Source organism: Malus sylvestris, chromosome 11 (assembly GCF_916048215.2).
Source record: "Malus sylvestris chromosome 11, drMalSylv7.2, whole genome shotgun sequence".
NCBI lineage: Eukaryota > Viridiplantae > Streptophyta > Magnoliopsida > Rosales > Rosaceae > Malus > Malus sylvestris.
In genome coordinates this window covers 6685462-6706816 of record NC_062270.1, presented here as the reverse complement: position 1 = coordinate 6706816, position 21355 = coordinate 6685462, and the positions used below count along the sequence as shown (strand labels likewise).

At 42.0% G+C, this 21355-nt stretch overlaps 1 protein-coding gene across 1 annotated transcript; it reads right to left on the bottom strand.

Moving 5' to 3' along the window:
* Window positions 1-15202: 15202 nt before the first annotated feature.
* On the bottom strand, window positions 15203-17972 carry LOC126589073 (protein NRT1/ PTR FAMILY 8.2-like). Its single transcript, XM_050254252.1, has 4 exons — window positions 17675-17972; window positions 17318-17535; window positions 16279-16832; window positions 15203-16085 (listed from the first exon to the last, which is right to left on the bottom strand). Exons 1-4 carry the CDS (start codon window positions 17793-17795, stop codon window positions 15251-15253), a joined length of 1728 nt encoding a protein of 575 aa, XP_050110209.1. The 5' UTR covers window positions 17796-17972; the 3' UTR covers window positions 15203-15250.
* Between the last annotated feature and the right edge of the window lie 3383 nt (window positions 17973-21355).

Sequence of the window (21355 nt, the reverse complement as noted above, 5' to 3'; positions counted from 1 at the left end):
CACATTTAATAAAAATAAAGGGCATTGTTATTTACACACCCATTGTTACTTTTCATATCTCTCTCAATTTTCGACGGTCAGATCCAATGAGTTGAAGAAGATCAATGACAAAAAATTAATATAGTTTGTCTGATATAAATATGAGTGTACGAAAAACACTTTCCAAAATAATATGTATTCATTTTTCCAATAAGTATACACGTGTATTGTGATTTCTCACGCAAGGAAAAATGACTTCTTCAAAGAAGCCGAGCAATATTCTTCCGCACTAATTAATAGAAAATTGAATATAGTAATAATCCTCGAGAGTTAATTATGGATTTTATTATTGTGGCCTCTGACCCTGTTAGACGAGAGGAGGAGTGTGGAATGAAACGTTGAACTCAATGCAACTAAACTACTTTTTTTTTCTTGTTCTTGATGGCTAATTAAACGGTTTTAATATTTGTTTTATGGAAGCGTATGAAACTATGCTATATCATCAATCCGTCACACTCATAAAATAATAAGGTTTACTCCGTGCAGTTGTCTTCACAAATATAGTTGTAATAATATATAGGCAGAAACGGCCGTTGGGAGACAATTCAATGAAAATATATCTGTCACACTCTTAAAATATATGGTTTTTATAAGCAGGTATTGTGTTTGATTTATGATGCAGGTGAATTATACGATGATGATTAGGAAAAGATTGAAATACATCTGTAAGTCTTCCAGGCCCCTAAAACAGAAAAGTGGACTGCCGTGGGAAGCCAATAGTTGGTTCTCCTTATAAAAAAGAGAAAGAAAAAAAAATCATTTCTTTAAATCAGCCACCTTTCAAGCTAACAAAAATGGGTTATAATGTTATAAAACAAAGTAGAGACAAAGAATGCAGACTTAATCTAAATTCTCAGAGATTAATATTGGACTAAGGAAAAACAAAATGGGCTCATTTGAAAATAATTTTAAAATGACTGAAAGCGCTTTTAAAAAAAACATTTTTGGATTCCCAAAACATTGGAAGTGGTACAAGGAAGAAGCACCAGCTTTCAGGAAGCATTTTAAGTGTTTTTTTTTTTCAAGATTTACTTGCGTTTTTACTAAAAATTAGTTCTAAAAATATTTTCACAAAAAGATGATTTCAATCATTTTAAAACACTTCCAAACCAACTTTAAAATAGTATAACAAATAAATAGATACGCCTCATACTTCCAAGTCAAGTATGAACAAAAAAAATTGTGGCCAGCTTTGTACGTTGAAATCTAGTCCAAAATGACGAGATCATTGTGTAGTTGATGTTTTTGCATTATTCCTAGTTTCAAAGACAATATTAAAAAATAAGAAGAAGGTATAAAGTAAATAAAGAGACTTATCTAGCTACAGGATATTTTGGAAGGGCTAGCTTGTCTCACTTCCCCCCTCTCTTTTAGTTATAATAATTTAGCATTGAATTCGTTACTTATAATTCATAACTTTAGATTCACAGTCTTACACGTAATATCGATTCATAACTTTAGATTCACAGTCTTACACGTAATATCGATCTAATGGTAGTTATCTTCTCACTATATATTAAAAGAGAGATTTCTGAAGAAAGAAGAGGTTTAGTTATAAAACTAACTAGTAATACAATGAGTAATACAACTTACTTATAAATTCTAAATTCTATTCCTATTTGTTAAAATAAATCAACTTCCCTCGTTATATACATAAATTCTGTTTCATGCATGTAAAACAAACACCTTGAAGTTGAGCTTGACGAGACGACGACGACAGGTACAGGTTGCTTGCAGAGATATACACCAACCGTCAACCAGCCAAAAGCATGCCAACCACAAGCTTAAAGTCCTTGTAGGTGTTGATGGAGGGTCGAGATTTTTGTGAGGTGGAACTTCAACCTTACAAAATTCGAGAGAGGTTTTTGGTCAGTTGAAAATTTTAAGTGTTGATGGAGGTCTGAATTGAAGTTTGAAAATATAAAGTACTGGGGAAAATAAGAATTATTAGATAAACTGTAGATTTCATGTTGCTGCTCAAAAACACCGGGGCATATTTGATCCAAACAGATACCCGAACAACTTTATGATATGACAATTTTTTTCGCTCCTCTACACCATTTTGTTGAGGAGTATACAGAGTAGACTTCCGATGAATTATTTCGCGATAATATCGTATGCCAAATCTTATTCATGCATACAAGTGGACCACGATAGTGTGCAATATATACTAATGTTGTTTTTGTCAGCCATATCCCGTACGGCATTTTCCATGACTAATCTCACAGTATTTCTTCCTGCATAGGAACTTCTTTGGAGCTTCCATGACATATTACTGAATGCCGATCTTTGTTATGACCTTCGTTTTAAGGAATCCAATTTGGAATGAAGAGGTAAGCAACTTCTCTTCGCTTTCATACCATTATCCCATCCAGGTCAACTGAGATTTTCCAAAATGCAGGTTTAAGGAGACACAGAGATGTGTTTGAACGGATGTCTGGAGGTTATACTACCATGCACACGGTAGTGCAGATGATACGGTGAATCTTGGGGGCACGCTAGTTACGGTTGCATGCATACCAGTTAATTGCTGCGCTGGAAATGCTGTATCAAGTTTTATGTGCTACAGTGAATCGCAGATACAAGTGGAGTTGCTGTATGTGTCTCTGCCGTAACTGCTGATGACGATTGTGAGTGTAGAAGTTATGGCACAGACACTTCTATTAAGGGCTGTGCAAATACCACCCAAAGAATTGTTGTCGCCGGCAAATGGCACTGAGTCTTCAAAATTGCTTAAATTCAACACCGAAATTGAAGCATTAAGGTGATTTTAGACACGTTCTTCTGCCATCATGTACGAGGGGGTTTATGTTAGTGTATTGGTGTATTATTCAAAATAATAATTACTTCAAAGGCCTTTTCTTGGAGAAGGTCTTGTGTGGCACCTGTAACTCTGTAAGTAATGGGTGATGGGGGTGGTGTGAGAGAAGGTGAGGTCTGTTTGGGTTAAAACTGAACTTTAGGCCCAAAGGTGGAGTCGGCCCAACAGAAGGTCCGGATGAAACTTAGGGAGCAGGAAAATGGCCACTTGCTTACCTACCCAAGGACCGGTGTAGACTGATCAGACTGCACAGCCTAAAAAGTACTTTATGGTGGCATTACATGTAATAAAACTGATGAGTCATCACCCTCAGACCGCATTTGGGCAAAACTGTTGCTACAGGGAGCCAAACCGAGTCGTCTATAAAATGAGGAAGAAGAGACAGGAACAAGGACACTCAAACAAACAAACAAATGCAAGCCAAAACTCTGCTCAAAGCCAGATTTGCCTTCAAACGAAGCTGTAGTCAGCCCAAGCCTTCATCCCATTCGGGATAAACCTGTATCCCTCGTGGGATAGTCCATTCTCCCAACCTCTGTAATAGCTCTGCTACCTTGTTCAAACTTGTTGTAGTATCGATTCACTTTTGTATTTTCTCTCTCTCTCTCTCTCTCTCTCTCTAAGCTTTCAGACCTTTGACAAAGCTGCAAAGATAGGGACCTGCAAGAAGATCAGCCTTAACTGATAAGGTTTAATCTTGCCCGACCTTCTTGGCTTTGTCATTGTCTTTTCTTTCTTTAAAAGCCTAGTAATATGTTGTATACTTCAAGTTATAAACAAGTGGTTTCTAGCAAAATCATGATGAAAAGGCTTCCTCAATACTTAGATCCGATTTGAATATATCTTCAGTGTTCAAATCAGATCCAAGTCCTAAGCCCGCGGGCATGTAAATCTGATCAGTTTAAAAGTCCTTGGCCTCAAGGCATAAAAAAGAAGTCCGAAGTTACTTGGGGCGCAAGTAATCGACCTACCTCTTAGTTTTGTTTCTATTATGTCAAGATTATCATAGAACGCTTAAGTATGGATGGATTCTGATAGGAAGCCTCAAGGCCTACACCTAAGGCCCCACAAAGGCACCTATTTGGATTCATTCTACTTCACGGTCTAAACTGTCCGAGCACAGGAACAAACTCTAATGGGAAGCCTCAAGGCCTACACCTAAGGCCCCACAAAGGCATCCATTTGGGTTCGTTCTACGTCTCGGACTCGGATAATCAGAAATATAATAGTGACAAGACTTTCACAACCATGAAGACTAAATATGATATGTCCAAGTACTGGTTTAGTTTGACAGGAAGCCTCAAGGCCTACACCTAAGGCCCCACAAAGGCACCTGTTAGAGCAATTCCACCCCTAAGGACTTTGCGCCAGCACCCAGCGCATTTATTCACTCAAGTGAACAGTAATAGACTGGAGTGAACAGTAATAGGCCAAGGCATCTCCACCCCTAAAAAAATGCGCTGGCACCCAGCGCATTTATTTGGTGTGTTTTTTTTTTTAAGTTTATTTTGGATAAGATTTTTAACCAATTTCAGATAAAATTTCAAATAAACTTAAAAAAAAATACACACTAAAATAAAATTACATACTCATCAAATAAACTATAAAAATGAAATTACATAAACTCATCAAATACACTTTATTCTTCAACCACAAGCTTTTTGGTATTTTTTTTTCACACAAAAAGTATATGAAAGCTTTGGTAGAAAGTGTAGAAAATATTGAAATGTGGTGTAAGGTGGAAGATGAGAGTTAGGTATTTATAGAAAAAATAAATAAATTTTTTAAAATTTTCTGTATTTTTTAATATTTTTTCTGTATTTTTTAATAAATTTTAATTTAGTTAATTAACGTAGACCGTTGATCTGTGATCGGACGGTCTATTTTAAAAGTAAAATTTAAATTTTTTTTACCGTTGGAAATCCAACGGTCTAGAAAAACTAGCCGTTGGAAATCCAACGGCTATGAGCATGCCACGTCGCTGATGGGATCCGGAACACAAGTGGGCTGACAGCCCCTCTGCAGCATGTCGACTACTCGCGCCCAGGCGCGCTTGTCGTGCACGCGCCAACCAAATAGGCCAGCTTCTTGGTCTGTCAAAATTGGGCTGGGCTGTTGCCTGGCATGGGCTGGGTGCCAGGCAACTTTGTGGGCTGGAGCAATTTCACTGAGGGCCAGGCTGTTTTTTGTGCTGGGGGCTGGGCAAAACAAGTCCCGGTGGACTTGCTCTTATATCTAACACGGTTTCTCGGGCATATGCGTATTCACAATTAAAACTTGACATATATTCGACATCTGCCATACTGAAGATGGCAGTGGCACGCCTGAGCACCTACAAAGTTAATCTTGATTGTGAGCCTCAAGGCCTATACCTAAGGCCCCACAAAGGCACCTTTCAAATTAACTATGTCCTTCTCTTTCAGCACTACCCGACGAGTCTTGCCCGAGCAAGACCTGATCGACGAGACTTGCCCGACTAAGCCCGATAAGAAAGCAGAAGCCCGACAGCAGCCCTCAACCGGCGCCAACCTCCCAGGGGAGCTGTGTGCTCGTTTACCAGTAAGTCATCCCCGACGGGTATTCCTGCGACGAACATAGTTTTGGCACGCCCGGTGGGATTTCTGATCAGAAGATAGATAAAAACATGCTAGAAGATTTACAGACCACCTTGTGTCAAATGTTGCTAAGATTGGAGAAAGCCTACACAGGCTCTAAAGGTGATGATAACTGGGTTCCTCCCAAAGGAAAAAGACGTAGAACCAGCCAGCCAGACGAGGTGATTGTAGTCAACCCTGCATTCCCCTTCTCAGAGGCCCCAATAAATATGCTCAATATGGCATGGGCGGAAAAAGGAAAAGGGAAGATTACAAAGGAAGAAGAGGAAGGAAAACTGGCCAAAAAACCTACGGAGGGGATAAGCAAGCTGCCCGAATATCCAAAGGCTGCCATAATCAAAGGGATGGTTATGTGTAGTAAATGCCAGTGCAAATGTGAGCTCGAGATTCCCCCGGCTGGAGTCCTCATTGATCACGAGTTGATCAGGAGAAAAGAAGAAGATACAAGAAGAGAAGCCCGCGAAAAGATTAATCAGGCAACAAGGAAGGATACTTCCTGAAGCATTTTTCAACTCTTAGGAGGAGATTCCCAACCCAAGGCTTTGTCAGAAGTGTTTCGAAACCATGAAGTTTCTGACGAAGCAGAAGATATAGAGGCCAAACTCCGAAGAAGTACAGATTATCTTCAGAATGGCCAAAAGGGGAGGGAAATCAAAAGAGCTGATGGGATAGCTAATCCTGTTAAGAAAAAAAAATCCTACACATCTTGGGCGGAAATGGTATATAGTTGGAAATGACGGGCAACCCACCAAACCAATGGGAGCCTCCATGGTCAGAAGGGTTCAAAGGCAGCACAAAGCCTACATGAATTCCCTGAAGACCCCCACCACCTCTGAAACCTCAAAAAATCAAAAGTTGGAGAGAGCAACATCTGGAGGTAGTAGCCAGCTTCGTTGGCGAAGTAAGAAGGAAGTGGAGAAAACCAACAACAAAACGGAGGGTGTGTGGGATCATGTGCCACAGAGCCAACATCCTGGGAAGTATAGGATCTTGAGAAGAGCTCAAGAAGATCTGATTATGGTGCCAACCCCTGGTTGGAAGCCGGAGCCTACCCATGAGGGAACTGTCACACCTGAAAAGAGGCCACCCTCTCTGCCATTGGTGGATCCTTTTGGTGAAGTTCCAAAGCAAACACTGTATGAGGGCATGAATCAACCACCACAGGAAGGGATACCACAACCATTACTTCCAGCCGATGTAATGGCCTGGTTAGACAAATTCATGGACCAAATTGGGAGCAAGAAGGAAGATTTGCTCGAGCCTAATAATTTCCACATCAACATGACGTATGTATTATCCGCCACGTTTGGCGCCAGGCCTGATCAACCCGCTACTATGGAGGGTGATTACTTAACAACTGAGCCAATGATGGCTCACGTCAATGTGGAGGTAGCTGAAGAGGAAGATTCGGGCAAGGCTGAGCCTTCAGAAGCGTCCAAAGGTGGTCCTTTGAGGATTTACACAGACGAGATGGTGTTCAGTCGCTCGAGTATTTCGTTGGCCAATCATCTGAAGCCTATATACGTTTCAGCTCACTTGGAAGGTGTGCCCTTCAAAGGAATTTTAATTGATGGAGGAGCAGCTGTTAACGTGTTACCGGCCAAACAAATGAGGAGGATGGGGAGAGGCACAGAAGATCTTATTCCCACAGACCTTACGGTCTCGAGCTTCTCAGGTGCTATCACCAGGACTCATGGGATATTGCCTTTGGAAGTGGACTTGGGATCCAAAAAGATAATGTTGGCATTCTTTGTGGTGGACTGCACCGCCACTTACGGGGCCCTGCTTGGAAGAGATTGGATCCACCAAAGTTTAGCCATACCTTCCACTCTTCATCAACAAGTGGCTGTATATCATGAAGCAGGTACTGAAGGACCAGGCTTTTGGGAGATAGTAGAGGCCGAATCACGGCCGTTCCTCCCCTCAGCCAATGTGGCGGAAGCAAGTTTCTACAACCCCAATGTAGGAATCTTGAAGTGTTCAGGAGCTTATAAGAACGGCCGCCCTACCAAGGTGACGACCCAAAAGCTTCTGGAACAAGGAATGCTCCTCACCAAGGAGGAATGGGAAATACCCTGTCTCATACCAAAATCCCTACACCATCAATGATTGAACAAAAGAAAATAGATCAGGTCATGGCAGTCAGATCCCTGATTAAAAGACTGTTGGTATATGGGAAGGGAAGAAGACAGGAAATAGAGTTCTTATATAAAGAAGAGCAGGAATGGCAGGAAAAAGCTTCAACCAGCCAGCACGGAAACGAGGAGGAATTTTGCAAAGAGGAGTTAGATAGGGCCATTCAAATGGCCGAATGCATATATGATATAGACGAGCCAGACGACCTGCCCGAGAACCCAGAGTTGGTCGAATTTTTGTGTGCAGAGCCTGATAAACCACCACCAGAAGTCCAGGATCCTTTGGAAGTTATTGATCTAGGTACGAAGGAGGATCCAAGACCAATTCAGATCAGCGGTTTATTAGGGATTGAAGATCGGGCCAGGATTATTTGTCTTTTGCAAGAGTTCAAAGATTGTTTTGCTTGGCATTATACCGAGATGCCAGGGTTAGATCCAGCCTTGGTGGAACATAGAATGCCCATCAATGAGGGATATAGACCTGTCAAGCAGGCACCACGGAGGATGTCAAAGGAGATAGAAGAAAAGGTCAAAGAAGAAATCGAAAGGCTGGTGAAAGCTGGCTTTATCAGACCGGCCAAATACGTGGAATGGTTAGCCAACATTGTACCCGTTTTAAAAGCTATAACAAAAGCAGTACGATGTTGTGTTGATTATAGAAATATTAATAGTGCTACGCCAAAAGATGAGTATCCCATGCCCATGGCTGATTTATCCATAGATGCAGTAGCAAAACATAAAGTTTTATCTTTTATGGATGGAAATGCTGGTTATAATCAGATAAAGATGACGCCAGAGGATATTCATAAAACAGCTTTTAGGTGTCCTGGTCATGTGGGGGCATATGAATATCTGGTCATGCCATTCGGGCTCAAGAATGCGGGCGCAACATATCAAAGGGCAATGAATGCCATTTTTCATGATCTAATTGGCCAGAGCATGGAGGTGTATATTGATGACATCGTGGTGAAGTCTAAAACAGAAGAGCAGTATTTAGTAGACCTCAGGCAAGCATTGATAAGGATGCGGATCCACAAATTGAAGATGAATCCAAAGAAGTGCGCATTTGGAGTAAGAGCGGGCAACTTCTTGGGATTCTTGGTGCATCAGAGAGGTGTAGAAGTGGACAAAAACAAGTCTCGGGCAATATTGGAGTCACCTCCACCTACCAACAAAGTACAGCTTCAGAGGCTACTGGGCAAAATCAACTTCTTGAGGAGATTCATTGCCAATTTAGCGGGCAAAATCCAGCCGCTAACTCCTCTACTAAGATTGAAGGATAAAGAGAATTTCGAGTGTGGGCCGACCCACCAACAGGCATTTGACAGCATCAAAGCCTACCTAACTTCTCCACCAGTACTGGTGCCACCTCAAAGGGGAAAGCCCTTGAAGTTATATATTTCTGCTTCGGAAAGATCAATTGGGAGTTTGCTATCCCAAAATAATGAAGGTGGAAAGAAGCAGGCCGTATATTATCTCAGCAGAATTCTGACCGAGGTAGAAACAAGATATTCTCCGGTGGAGAGATTGTGTTTAGCGCTATATTTTACTGCCAGCAAGCTAAGGCATTACATGCTACCCTGTCACGTGCACATCATCGCCAAAACATATGTGATAAAGTACATGTTATCGAAGCCTATGCTAGCAGGAAAGATCAGGAAGTGGATTCTAGCACTGTCAGAATTCAGTTTTCAATATGTACCCCAAAGGGCAGTCAAAGGCCAGGCAATTGCTGACTTCCTGACCGAACATCAGGAACCTCAAAGTGAGGTAATCAATATCCCGGGAAGTTTGGAGGTTACTAGTGTTTGGATCCCACCAAGAAGTGATGTTTCGGGCAAAGAAGATTGGATCCAGCAAGAGATAAGAAGGGTAACAGGTCTCTGGATTACACCTTGGAAGCTGTATTTCGATGGGTCCCACACTCAGAAAGCAGCAGGAGCGGGGATTGTGATTATAAATCCTCAAGGGGTTTATCATTATTACTCATTCCTGCTCGATTACCAAGAAAATACTAATAATCGGGCAGAGTATGAGACCTTGATTATTGGTCTGGAAATCCTGATGGACTTGGGGGCAGCAGAAGTGGAGATCTTTGGTGATTCAGAGTTAGTAATAAATCAACTGAATGGCGAGTTCAAGTGCAGACATATCACTATGGCAGGGTACTATATGGCGGCAACGCAATTGCTGAGTTTCTGGGAGTCTGAGATATCAGTCAATCACATTCCTAGGGGGTCTAACTTAGCGGCCAATGAGATGGCACAACTAGCCTCAGGAGTACCAATGCAAGAAAGGAAGTATGGTATAGATGTCGAGATCCAGACAAGAAACCTTCATTCTATCTCCAGACAAGAAACCTTCCTTCTATCTTAGACAGGGGATTCAGTCTGGATGTAATGGTTCTAGAGACCAAGATGGAAGATTGGAGGTCACCTATCATTCGTCATTTGAAAGATCCTTCTTCACCCACAAGTAAGAAGAATAGGCAGCAAGCAACCAAGTATGTCTTGTGGGAAAAGAACCTGCTGAGAAAAACCCCAGATGGATTACTATTAAAATGCTTAGGCCAAGAAGAATCCATGAGAGTAATGGCCGAAGTACATGAGGGGATATGTGGAGCACATCAAGCAGGGACAAAGATAAGATGGCTACTAAGAAGGTACGGTTATTTCTGGCCCGACATGGAAAAGGATTGCAAGTCTTATGCCCACGGTTGTGAAGAATGTCAAAGGCATGGACCTCTCCAGCACGTGCCTTCCGTGCCTTTAAATCCAGTAGTCAAACCCTGGCCGTTTCGAGGATGGGCAATGGACTTCATCGGGCAAATTTATCCAGCCTCTAGTAAAGGGCATACTTTTATAATTGTAGCAACGGATTACTTCACCAAGTGGGTGGAAGCATCAGCAGTAAAATCCATAACTTCAGCAGTGGTCAAGAATTTTATCGAGACCAAGATCCTGCACAGGTATGGGGTGCCTGAAACTATAGTAACGGATCATGGGCCATCTTTTATTGCAAAAGAGGTCGATGAGTTTGCAAGCAAGTACAAGATAAAGATGATCCAGTCCAGTCCATACTACCCTCAGTCAAATGGGCAGGCAGAGGCTAGCAACAAGATCCTGGTCAACATTATCAAAATGATGGTGATAGATAGTCCGGAAAAGTGGCACGAGATGCTGGGGAATACGTTATGGGCATACAGGACTTCCAAGAGAGCAGGAACGGGCACGACTCCTTACGCCTTGACTTTCGGGCAAGATGCAGTACTCCCCATGGAGATCAACGTTAGTTCCGTAAGAATTCAAAACCAATTTGGGTTACATAGTGCATAATATATCGAAGCCATGTGTCAAGGTGTTGAGGACTTGGATGCAGCCCGAATTGAAGCCTTGAACCAAATTCAAGAAGGAAAGATAGCTGTTGCCCGAGCTTATAACAAGAAGGTGAGAGTCAAATCTTTCAAAGAATGAGATTTAGTGTGGAAAACAATTCTCCCGCTAGGAGCTCAGCTTCGAGGCTTTGGGAAGTGGAGCCCGACATGGGAAGGTCCTTTCATTATTAGTCGGATTTTGACTAAAGGATGATACTACCTAGCGGACCTCGAGGGTATTGAGCAGAAACACCCCATTAATGTGAAATTCTTAAAAAAATATTGTCCTACATTATGGGATGTTAGGGACTGCTACATTGAAGAGGGGGCAGAGTGAGGCGGACCTCAGAAGTTTCATATGCGGTATTTTGTTCATCAAACATTCAAAGAAGGCAGAAAGACAGAAATTGCTAAAACAGTATTTATTTCATGTCGACAAATTGGTGAAGTTTACAAGATTCAAATCCTATGGATTACATTCGATTCTCTTTGAAGGTGGTGGTATCTTCAGCTAGTTTCCCGATGTCTTCATGGATGGAACCCAATCGGGTGATCGGGTTGTGCGGCCAACATGGGCCTGGTAGGGGATCCTCAGACAGGGCCATCAACGTATGTGATGGTCAAGTTTGATTTATCATCGCAGTTTGCGGGAAGATAAACCATCAAGAGGAAGCCACCTGACCAAGGGTGTTGGAGATAGAGGGGTGATTGACCAAAGGTGTTGGAGATAGCAATCATCAGGTGAAGCCTCTTTTTCTCGCGAAAGGGGAGTTTTAGAAATATCCACTCAAAACCTGAGGAACCCATTTCTCAGTTTCTTGAGAAGAGATAAGAACGATCAAGATGGATGGATGGATAGGAGTAAAGACCAAAGCAAAAGGGGTTTGATGGTTTGATTGGAGAAGTTCCAAGTTAGAATTTATAGGGCCCCGGGGATAGTTCAAAGGTCAGGAGAAGAGCAATGGGCATCGGAAGTACAAATTCCCAAGGGCGGATATGCATGCATACGGGTATTCAATCAATGTCGACGCTTGGGATTCCAACCTGCACATTAATTGAATGGGGCACTGTTGGGTTAAAACTGAACTTTAGGCCCAAAGGTGGAGTCGGCCCAACAGAAGGTCCGGATGAAACTTAGGAAGCAGGAAAAGGGCCACTTGCTTACCTACCCAAGGACCAAGTGGTGTAGACTGATCAGACTGCACAGCCCAAAAAGTACTTTATGGTGGCATTACATGTAATAAAACTGATGAGTCATCACCCTCAGACCGCATTCGGGCAAAGTTGTTGCTACAGGGAGCCAAACCGAGTCGTCTATAAAATGAGGAAGAAGAGACAGGAACAAGGACACTCAAACAAACAAACAAATGCAAGCCAAAACTCTGCTCAAAGCCAGATTTGCCTTCAAACGAAGCTGTAGTCAGCCCAAGCCTTCATCCCATTCGGGATAAACCTGTATCCCTCGCGGGATAGTCCATTCTCCCAACCTCTGTAATAGCTCTGCTACCTTATTCAAACTTGTTGTAGTATCGATTCACTTTTGTATTTTTTCTCTCTCTCTCTCTCTCTAAGCTTTCAGACATTTGACAAAGCTGCAAAGATAGGGACCTGCAAGAAGATCAGCCTTAACTGATAAGGTTTAATCTTGCCCGACCTTCTTGGCTCTGTCTTTGTCTTTTCTTTCTTTAAAAGCCTAGTAATATGTTGTATACTTCCAGTTATAAACAAGTGGTTTCTAGTAAAATCATGATGAAAAGGCTTCCTCAATACTTAGATCCGATTTGAATATATCTTCAGTGTTCAAATCAGATCCAAGTCCTAAGCCCACGGGCATGTAAATCTGATCAGTTTAAAAGTCCTTGGCCTCAAGGCATAAAAAAGAAGTCCGAAGTTACTTGGGGCGCAAGTAATCGACCTACCTCTTAGTTTTGTTTCTATTATGTCATGATTATCATAGAACGCTTAAGTATGGATGGATTCTGATAGGAAGCCTCAAAGCCTACACCTAAGGCCCCACAAAGGCACCTATTTGGATTCATTCTACTTCACGGTCTAAACTGTCCGAGCACAGGAACAAACTCTAATGGGAAGCCTCAAGGCCTACACCTAAGGCCCCACAAAGGCATCCATTTGGGTTCGTTCTACTTCTCGGACTCGGATAATTAGAAATATAATAGTGACAAGACTTTCACAACCATGAAGACCAAATATGATATGTCCAAGTACTGGTTTAGTTTGACAGGAAGCCTCAAGGCCTACACCTAAGGCCCCACAAAGGCACCTGTTATATCTAACACAGTTTCTCGGGCATATGCGTATTCACAACTAAAACTTGACATATATTCGACATCTGCCATACTGAAGATGGCAGTGGCACGCCTGAGCACCTACAAAGTTAATCTTGATTGTGAGCCTCAAGGCCTATACCTAAGGCCCCACAAAGGCACCTTTCAAATTAACTATGTCCTTCTCTTTCAGCACTGCCCGACGAGTCTTGCCCGAGCAAGACCTGACCGACGAGACTTGCCCGACTAAGCCCGATAAGAAAGCAGAAGCCCGACAGCAGCCCTCAACCGGCGCCAACCTCCCAGGGGAGCTGTGTGCTCGTTTGCCAGGAAGTCATCCCCGACGGGTATTCCTGCGATGAACAAGGTCATTATATGGAGTGGTGATGGGTCTCAAACAAAGAGCTGGTAGACCATGAGGGCGAGTTTTGTGTCTAGAATCCACATGACATATGGTCCAAATGCCGGATCCTAGAATTTCTCCTTTTCTTGAAATCCATCTTCTAAAAGGCTCAGATGTTCAGAGCCCCGTATGCCGTAACTGTGATCAGACTCAACTTAATTTGAAAAAAAAAAGATTTTAAGTAAAAAGACTTATCAGCTACAAGATATTTTTGGAAGGGCTTGTCTATCTAACTCCCACCTTTCTCTTTCAGCACCAGCTTCCAAACTCTTGAATTAACCCATCTTTGCATAAAGGGTGGAAGATTTTGGTTAAGTTACACAATTGGTCAGCTATAATAATTTGGTATAGAACTCGTTATTTATGAGTGAAACTAAAACTTCTTACTAATAAGCGGAGAGGATACCACTAAACAATAGTTTTACTTGAGGATTAGGGCAACCTTAAACTAATTAATGGTCTATACACTCAGTAGTTCTCTTCTCACCACACATTAAAAGAGGTTTCAAGTTTACATCTCAAACCGGCCATCGACAAAAGGGGAAAAATGGTCAATTAAGGCGGCCAAAATATATGGTATACATTATCAATTTTTTGTGGCAACATTTGGGTAGGAGTTGTGGCGGCTGCCCCGTCAATGACCGCTGTACATGAGCCATGGAATGTTTAGCAACTGCACTCCACGGCGAGTGATGATGGTGGCTGATCGATCCAAGCCGGGAATCAGCAGGTGCACTCCAAATGAGCGTTCTCATGCAATACTTGAACATCATAAGTTGATCATTTTGTTCATGTTATAACATATGTATCTATTTATTACCATATCTTAGTTTTGTAACATGTCAACAATGTTGTCCATCACATTGTAACACATGATGAATTAATTAGTAACTGCACCACAGGTGTGACTATATTATACTAAGAAATTTTTATAGGCTAACTCCAAGGGTTTGAAGCTAATTTGTTCTTCTTGGTTCCAGTTGTGGACATCCTGGATATATTTTCTTTCTGATTGTTTTGTCCTTTTTCGTCCTTTAGATTCTTAGTCTGAGAGACCAATGTCGTAAACCATATTTTGTACACAACATAATGTGGCAATTGATGATTGGATTTCTTGCTTAAATCATTAAGGTATTCAACTATCATCCGTCACATCATGTATGTAGTCTAGAAAACATAGTCTAAAACATGATATCTCTAGTATTTTCCTTTCATTTATGACCAGATGAATGGATGTAAGATTAGGCGAGATTCTCTTATGTGATTTATGTATATCAACATCATGCATAATATGAGACTTCTATGTATATTAACATCATGCATAACATGAGACTATATCTTCGACCAGTCGGTCGGGTAAAAGTTTTAAATAAACCCTAACTGTTTACCGTCTTCGCCCTACCAATTGAATTATCCGTTGGGTAAAGTTTATTTACCCGTCGAAATACATTCCGTCGCGCAAATGTTTGTAGGGCAAGCCCCTTTTTTTTTTGGTAGTGAAGCGATTGAAAACCAAAGTAAAACCTAAAAATCATCACAGAACAGAAACAACCTCTTATGGTATCAATTCTTTTCAATATCAATCCAGAGTCCCGACGGTCTTTTTATACTTGTACCAGTTGGAAATGAAGAGGTATACTCCTAGGTTGAAAACACTCAGCACTGCCAATAGCGAGAAGAAATAATCCAGGTGTCCGTAGTTCAAATTGTTCGGTATCCATCCAGGGTTGCCGTTCTTTGTAGTTGCTTTGGTAACGATGGTGACAAGAATAGAGTTGAAGTAGTTTCCTAGTGCAACGGTGGAGAGTGCGAGAGCAGAACACAAACTCCTCATGGCGTCCGGCGCTTGATCATAGAAAAACTCCAGCTGTCCTATGAATGTGAAAACTTCTGCAGCCCCCATGAGGAAATACTGAGGTACTTGCCAAAAGACTGACATGGGCATGTGCTCGTATTCGTAATAGTTGTTCTGTCGAACACTTCGGAGTCTGATGAGTTCCAAAACTGCAGCACAGACCATGGAGAATATGGAGATGAAGAGGCCAATGCCCATCCTCTGGAGTGCAGTTAGGCCATTTTTGTGACCGGTGTATTTTCTAGCTGCTGGGACAATGATTCGATCGTATATTGGGACCCAAAAAATGACACTTAGGGGGTCAAAGATGGAAAGAGATGCTGCTGGGATTTCAAAGTTAGAGCGGCCGACACGAATATCCATGAGGGTGCCTTGCAACACAAAGAAGTTGCTCATCTGATTGTAGACTGCAGCAAAGATGATACCAGTGGCCCATATGGGAAGCAGCCTTATGATTGATTTTAGCTCCTCTACTTGGGTAACTGTACTGAGTCTCCATGGGCTTTTCGAGTCCTTTAAATGGTCATCTTGTACCTCCACTGCTGCTTTGTCAAAGAACCTGAGCAGTAAAATTTCAAGTCAACAGAACAGCAACAACAACGAAAGTAAAACTACAAAACCACTATTCGCTCTAATGCTATAGAAAAAAGACCTCTCAATTTTATAGTTTGATTATTCAGCTGAACTGAGCCTTAATCCCATCTTAGCAAAATTAACTTTTATGAGGAAGATTTTTCGGTTTAAAAACTAACCTAAATTCATTTGTGTGATCAAGCTTGCGGCTTCCTTGGATGGAAGATTCTGCATCTTCAGTCTCATACAAAAGGGAAATGTCTTCCGGTACTTTCACCTTGCATTTTCTAATGGACGCCACAACCACCTGAATTATGCGCGTCAGAGGACTACCTCCGGGCTTCTGATTCCTATACAACCGAGTCCCAGCAAAGAAACTCAGCACAGCAATTGCCATTGACACTGTTGGAATACCGAAACCCAATCCCCAACCCACGTTGTCTTGTATCCACACCAGCAGAGAACTAGCAATCAAAGCACCAACATTGATGGAAAAATAGAACCAATTGAAGAAAGAACCCTTGTGCTTCTTTTCAACCTCATCGTCATCATCAAACTGGTCTGCACCATAGGACGAGACACACGGCTTAATCCCACCCGTCCCCAGTGCTATTAGGTAAAGCGCTATGAAAATTGCTGCAGTTTGTCCACCATTTGCATGGCAACTATCTTTGCTAACACAGGTTGGTTTCATGCCCGGGACTGATGCTGACATTGTCAAAAGTGTCATCCCCTATGAAAATTATCACAGAATCCGTAAGTTTCTATTGATGGAGGAGATACAAACCCAACAAAACCAAACTCCAACAGCAACCAGGGATTGTAAGCCTGCGGTAAACTATGATTTGACTTAGGGGGCCACTTGAAAATCAATTGGGATAAGCAAAATAGGAGTGAAGGCTTGATAACTATTTAGTTTTTAGTTTTCACATCTATTTCTTGTATTTTTCCATATATTTTCGAATAATATTTGAGTACTCATTAGTGAATATTCACTTTTTTATTTTATCCAATAATATTTTAACACATGTTTTATTGTTTTAAAAAAATAAGCCAAATCAAAAAGTAAGTACATAGAGTACTCACTAGTTACAATATTATCCTATATTTTCTTTATATTTTTAACGAAAAACTCAAAACGAAATGGTTATCAAACTGGTTAACGACTTTCTCAAATTGAAATAAACCAAGTACGAATTTGAAGGCAAAAGAACTTACAATGATATAAATGATTGAGAACGAGGCAATAGTCTTGTATCTTCCCAAATAGGCATCAGCCAGAAAAGCTCCAAGCAATGGAGTAAGGTAGCAAGTTCCACTCCAATTCGAGTTATTTTTCGTAGCAGCAGCACTCGTCTGGTTCAGTTGAGTCTTGAAATAAATCACCAGATTTGAGCTTATCCCATAATTTGCCAACCTCTCACAGCATTCAGTCCCTACTCACAAATCAAACCCAAAAACATTAATTAATTAAAAACAATTAGTGTCAGTAGAAATAAAATAAAATCCCAATCTTTGATACAATTTCCAGGACTAAAATTCATTGCATGCAAGTAAGAGATCTTCAAAAAGTACCTAGAATAAAAGGGCAGGCTTTCCAGGTTCCTGTTGCATTTCTCTTTGCTGGGTTTCCACGAAAATCCACAGTCCCATCTTCGGTATACACATCATTTCTGATGAGAGAAAATTCTGCCATGGCTTCTGGACTCTCTTTTGCTCTTGCCCTTATGGGGTGCACCCAAAATTCACAAAGAATGAAGCTGCAAACCTAGCAACCGCATCAAACAAAGGGGTTAATCTTTTTCATCAACTTTTTGCCCACATTTCAATAGAAAATTACATACTTATGAGTTTGTTGGTCCATTATACAGGCTCCCATGGCGGAAAAGAATTTTCAAATGGCAAGCTCATTGCATTGACTTGTCTCCGGCGGCTGATGAACAAAGTCATCAGTGTGGGTCCTACAATGTGTGTATGTATGTGGCCGGGTATCTGACTTCATGCACGAATATTATTCACGGATCTTTAAGATCCTCGTAAATAGAATCTGGTGAGGATCTAGATTCTCTCAAACCCATCAACAAAAGGGGAAAAAAGGTCCATTAAGGCTGCCAAAATATATGGTACGTTGTCATAATTTTGTGGCAACATTTGGGTAGGAGTTGTGGCGGCTGCCCTGTTAATGACGGAGACAGATTGTCTGCCCTCCTGTTTGGATGTCCTTCTCATTCTCTTTTATTTGTGCGGTCACGGTTAAGCCACGTCAACATATTATATTCTTATTGTTTTTTATTTTTTGTCTTATTATTCTATAAAAAAAATATTGACGTGACTTAATCATGACCGCACAAAATAGGAGGGGATGGGAAGGGCACCCAAACAGGAGGGCAGACAATCTGCCTCCGTCAATAACCGTTGTACATAAGCCATGGAATGTAAAGCAACTGCACCTCCATGGCGAGTGATGATGGTGGCAGATCGATCCAACCCAGGAATCAGCGGGTGCACTCCAATATGCGCCTTCACATGCAATACTTTAAACATCATTCGTTCATGTTATAACATGTGTATCTATTTATTAATACTATATCTTAGTTTCATAATATGTCAACAATATCGTCTACTCAAATTGTAACACATGATGAATTATTAACACCATCAAAGGTGTGACTATATTCTACTAAGAATTTTTTTTAGGCTAACTCCAAGGGTTTGAAGCAATTCGTCCTTCTTGGTTCCAGTTGTGGACATCCTGGATATAATTTCTTTGTGATTGTTTTATCCTTTTTCGTCCTTAGATTCTTAGTCCAAGAGACCATCGTAACCATATTTTGTAAACAATATGATGTGGCAATTGATTGTTAAATTTATTGTTTAAAATCATTGAATAAGATTGTAGACATCGAAATTTCGGTAAATAAATGTTGACCGATAAATCAAAGTGTCAACGCTCATGTATTACATAAATTTTACACGTAGCGTGTGTCTCAACAAAAATTGAATTGAGTTGGAAAAGTCATCAAATAGGACACGTGTCAACACCTGGCAGAAACGACTTATTTCATCTGGAATATTATATTCAAAGTTAGGCCTTGGAAAATTCTATAAATACAAGCCCATTTCATTCATTTAGGGGGAGGAACCAAAAAAAAATCATTAGGCAAAACTCTTGAAGCTCTGAAGCTCTGAAACTCCGAAGCTCTCAAGCATCCAGGTTCCCGAAGAATTAAGAAAGTGTTCTTCGTTCATCGTTCTTCCAAGATCAAGCCCGACGGCCCTTGGATCAACAATCATCCACCTTCAAGCCCAAGCCTCAACGACCCCTTGAAGAAAGCGTTCATCGTTCATCAACTGTTCATCCTCAAGGATCAAGCCCCAACGGTCCCTTTGGATCGACAACACCAACAAATCCGCTCATCCGCTGTTCATCAAGCCCAAGCCCCGACGGCCCTTGAAGAAAGCGTTCATCGTTCATCACTGTTCTTCGAGATCAAGCCCAAAAGCCCTCGAAGATCCGTTCAAGCCCAAAAGCTCTCGAAGATCCGTTCGTCACTGTTCTTCGAGTTCAAAGCCCAAAAGCCCTCGGAAATCCGTTCATCACTGTTCTTCGAGATCAAGCCCAAAAGCCCTTGAAGATCCGTCAATCACCATTCTTCAAGATCAAGCCCAAAAGCCCTTGAAGATCCGTTCATCCTCGTTCATCCAAGATCAAGCCTCAACGGCCCTTGGATCAATCGCACATCCCACAAATCAACACCTTACGGAGATCGAATCAGAGGATCAAAATAGAGAGAGATTGTAACCCAAAATCATCAAAAACACAAATATTTGTTTGTGCACGTTGTTCTTGTCTCTTTCGTTTCAGGAATTTTCCGTGTTCACAAATTGGCACGCCCGGTGGGATATCTCTACCTCTCATCTCTTCCTCCGTTCAAGGAATATAAGCACACTTCCAAAATCAATGACGTCAAGGAAGGCTCAAGCTATTCCCATAATCGGCGCAAAGAACAAAGGCGCCCTCGTCACAACTGGTGTCACTTTGGGCATCACGACTCGAAGCATGGCAAGAGCTACTTCTGCCGCCTCTTTCACCTCTGCATCAACTCTGCCAAGGGAACAAAAGCACCCAAGGCATGAGCCTTTGATCACCTTAGCCTCACTAAGGGCACCAAGAGGGGAAAGCCCAAGGAAATACGCCGAATCCATGCTCTCCGATGCCGATTCAAGCGACAGTTCAGCCATGCAAGTCATGACTATTGGAGCAACTTCAATCGATGAGCAGCTGGCTCAAATGAATGAAGCAATCGCAAGGCTAACCCGAACTGTGGAAGAAAAAGACTTGCAAATTGCAGCACTAGTCAACCGACTGGAGGCGCATGACGGCGATAAACCCGACCCAGAGGATGATCCACTAAAGGGAGGAGCTGGCGGAGACGAAGAACCCCCGGTGAAGAAAATCGATGGGAAGCCGGAGCCAGACCAAGCAGCGGCACTCATGGGATCTCTTTCTATCCAGCAGCTGCAGGAGATGATCACCAACACCATCAAGGCACAGTACGAAGGGAGCTCACATACCTCCTTGTTCTACTCGAAGCCCTATTCCAAGAAAATTGATGCCCTAAGGATGCCAAGGGGTTATCAACCACCAAAGTTCATGCAGTTTGATGGAAAAGGAAACCCAAAGCAGCACGTTGCACATTTCGTCGAAACTTGCAACAACGCGGGGACGGAGGGAGACTACCTCGCCAAGCAGTTTGTGCGCTCGCTGAAAGGAAATGCCTTTGAGTGGTACACGGACCTAGAGCCTGAGTCCATCAACAGCTGGGAGCAATTGGAAAGGGAATTCCTCAACCGCTTCTACAGCACCCGCCGCACTGTGAGCATGCTAGAACTAACAAGCACAAAGCAGTGGAAGGACGAGCCAGTTATTGACTACATCAACAGATGGCGCACTCTAAGCCTCGACTGTAAAGACAGGCTCTCGGAAACCTCTTCAATTGAGATGTGCATCCAAGGCATGCAATGGGGTTTGCAATACATCCTTCAAGGCATTAAACCACGGACCTTCGAGGAATTGGCCACTCGCGCCCATGACATGGAGTTGAGCATCGCCCATCATGGGAAGAAAGAACCGATCGCCGACTACAAGAACGACAAAGTTCTTGGGACAAAGGTGGAAAAGGCTGCATAGAAACCCACCAAGGAAGCGATGACGGTCAACACATCTCCCGTCAAAATATCCACACGAGGCAAGGC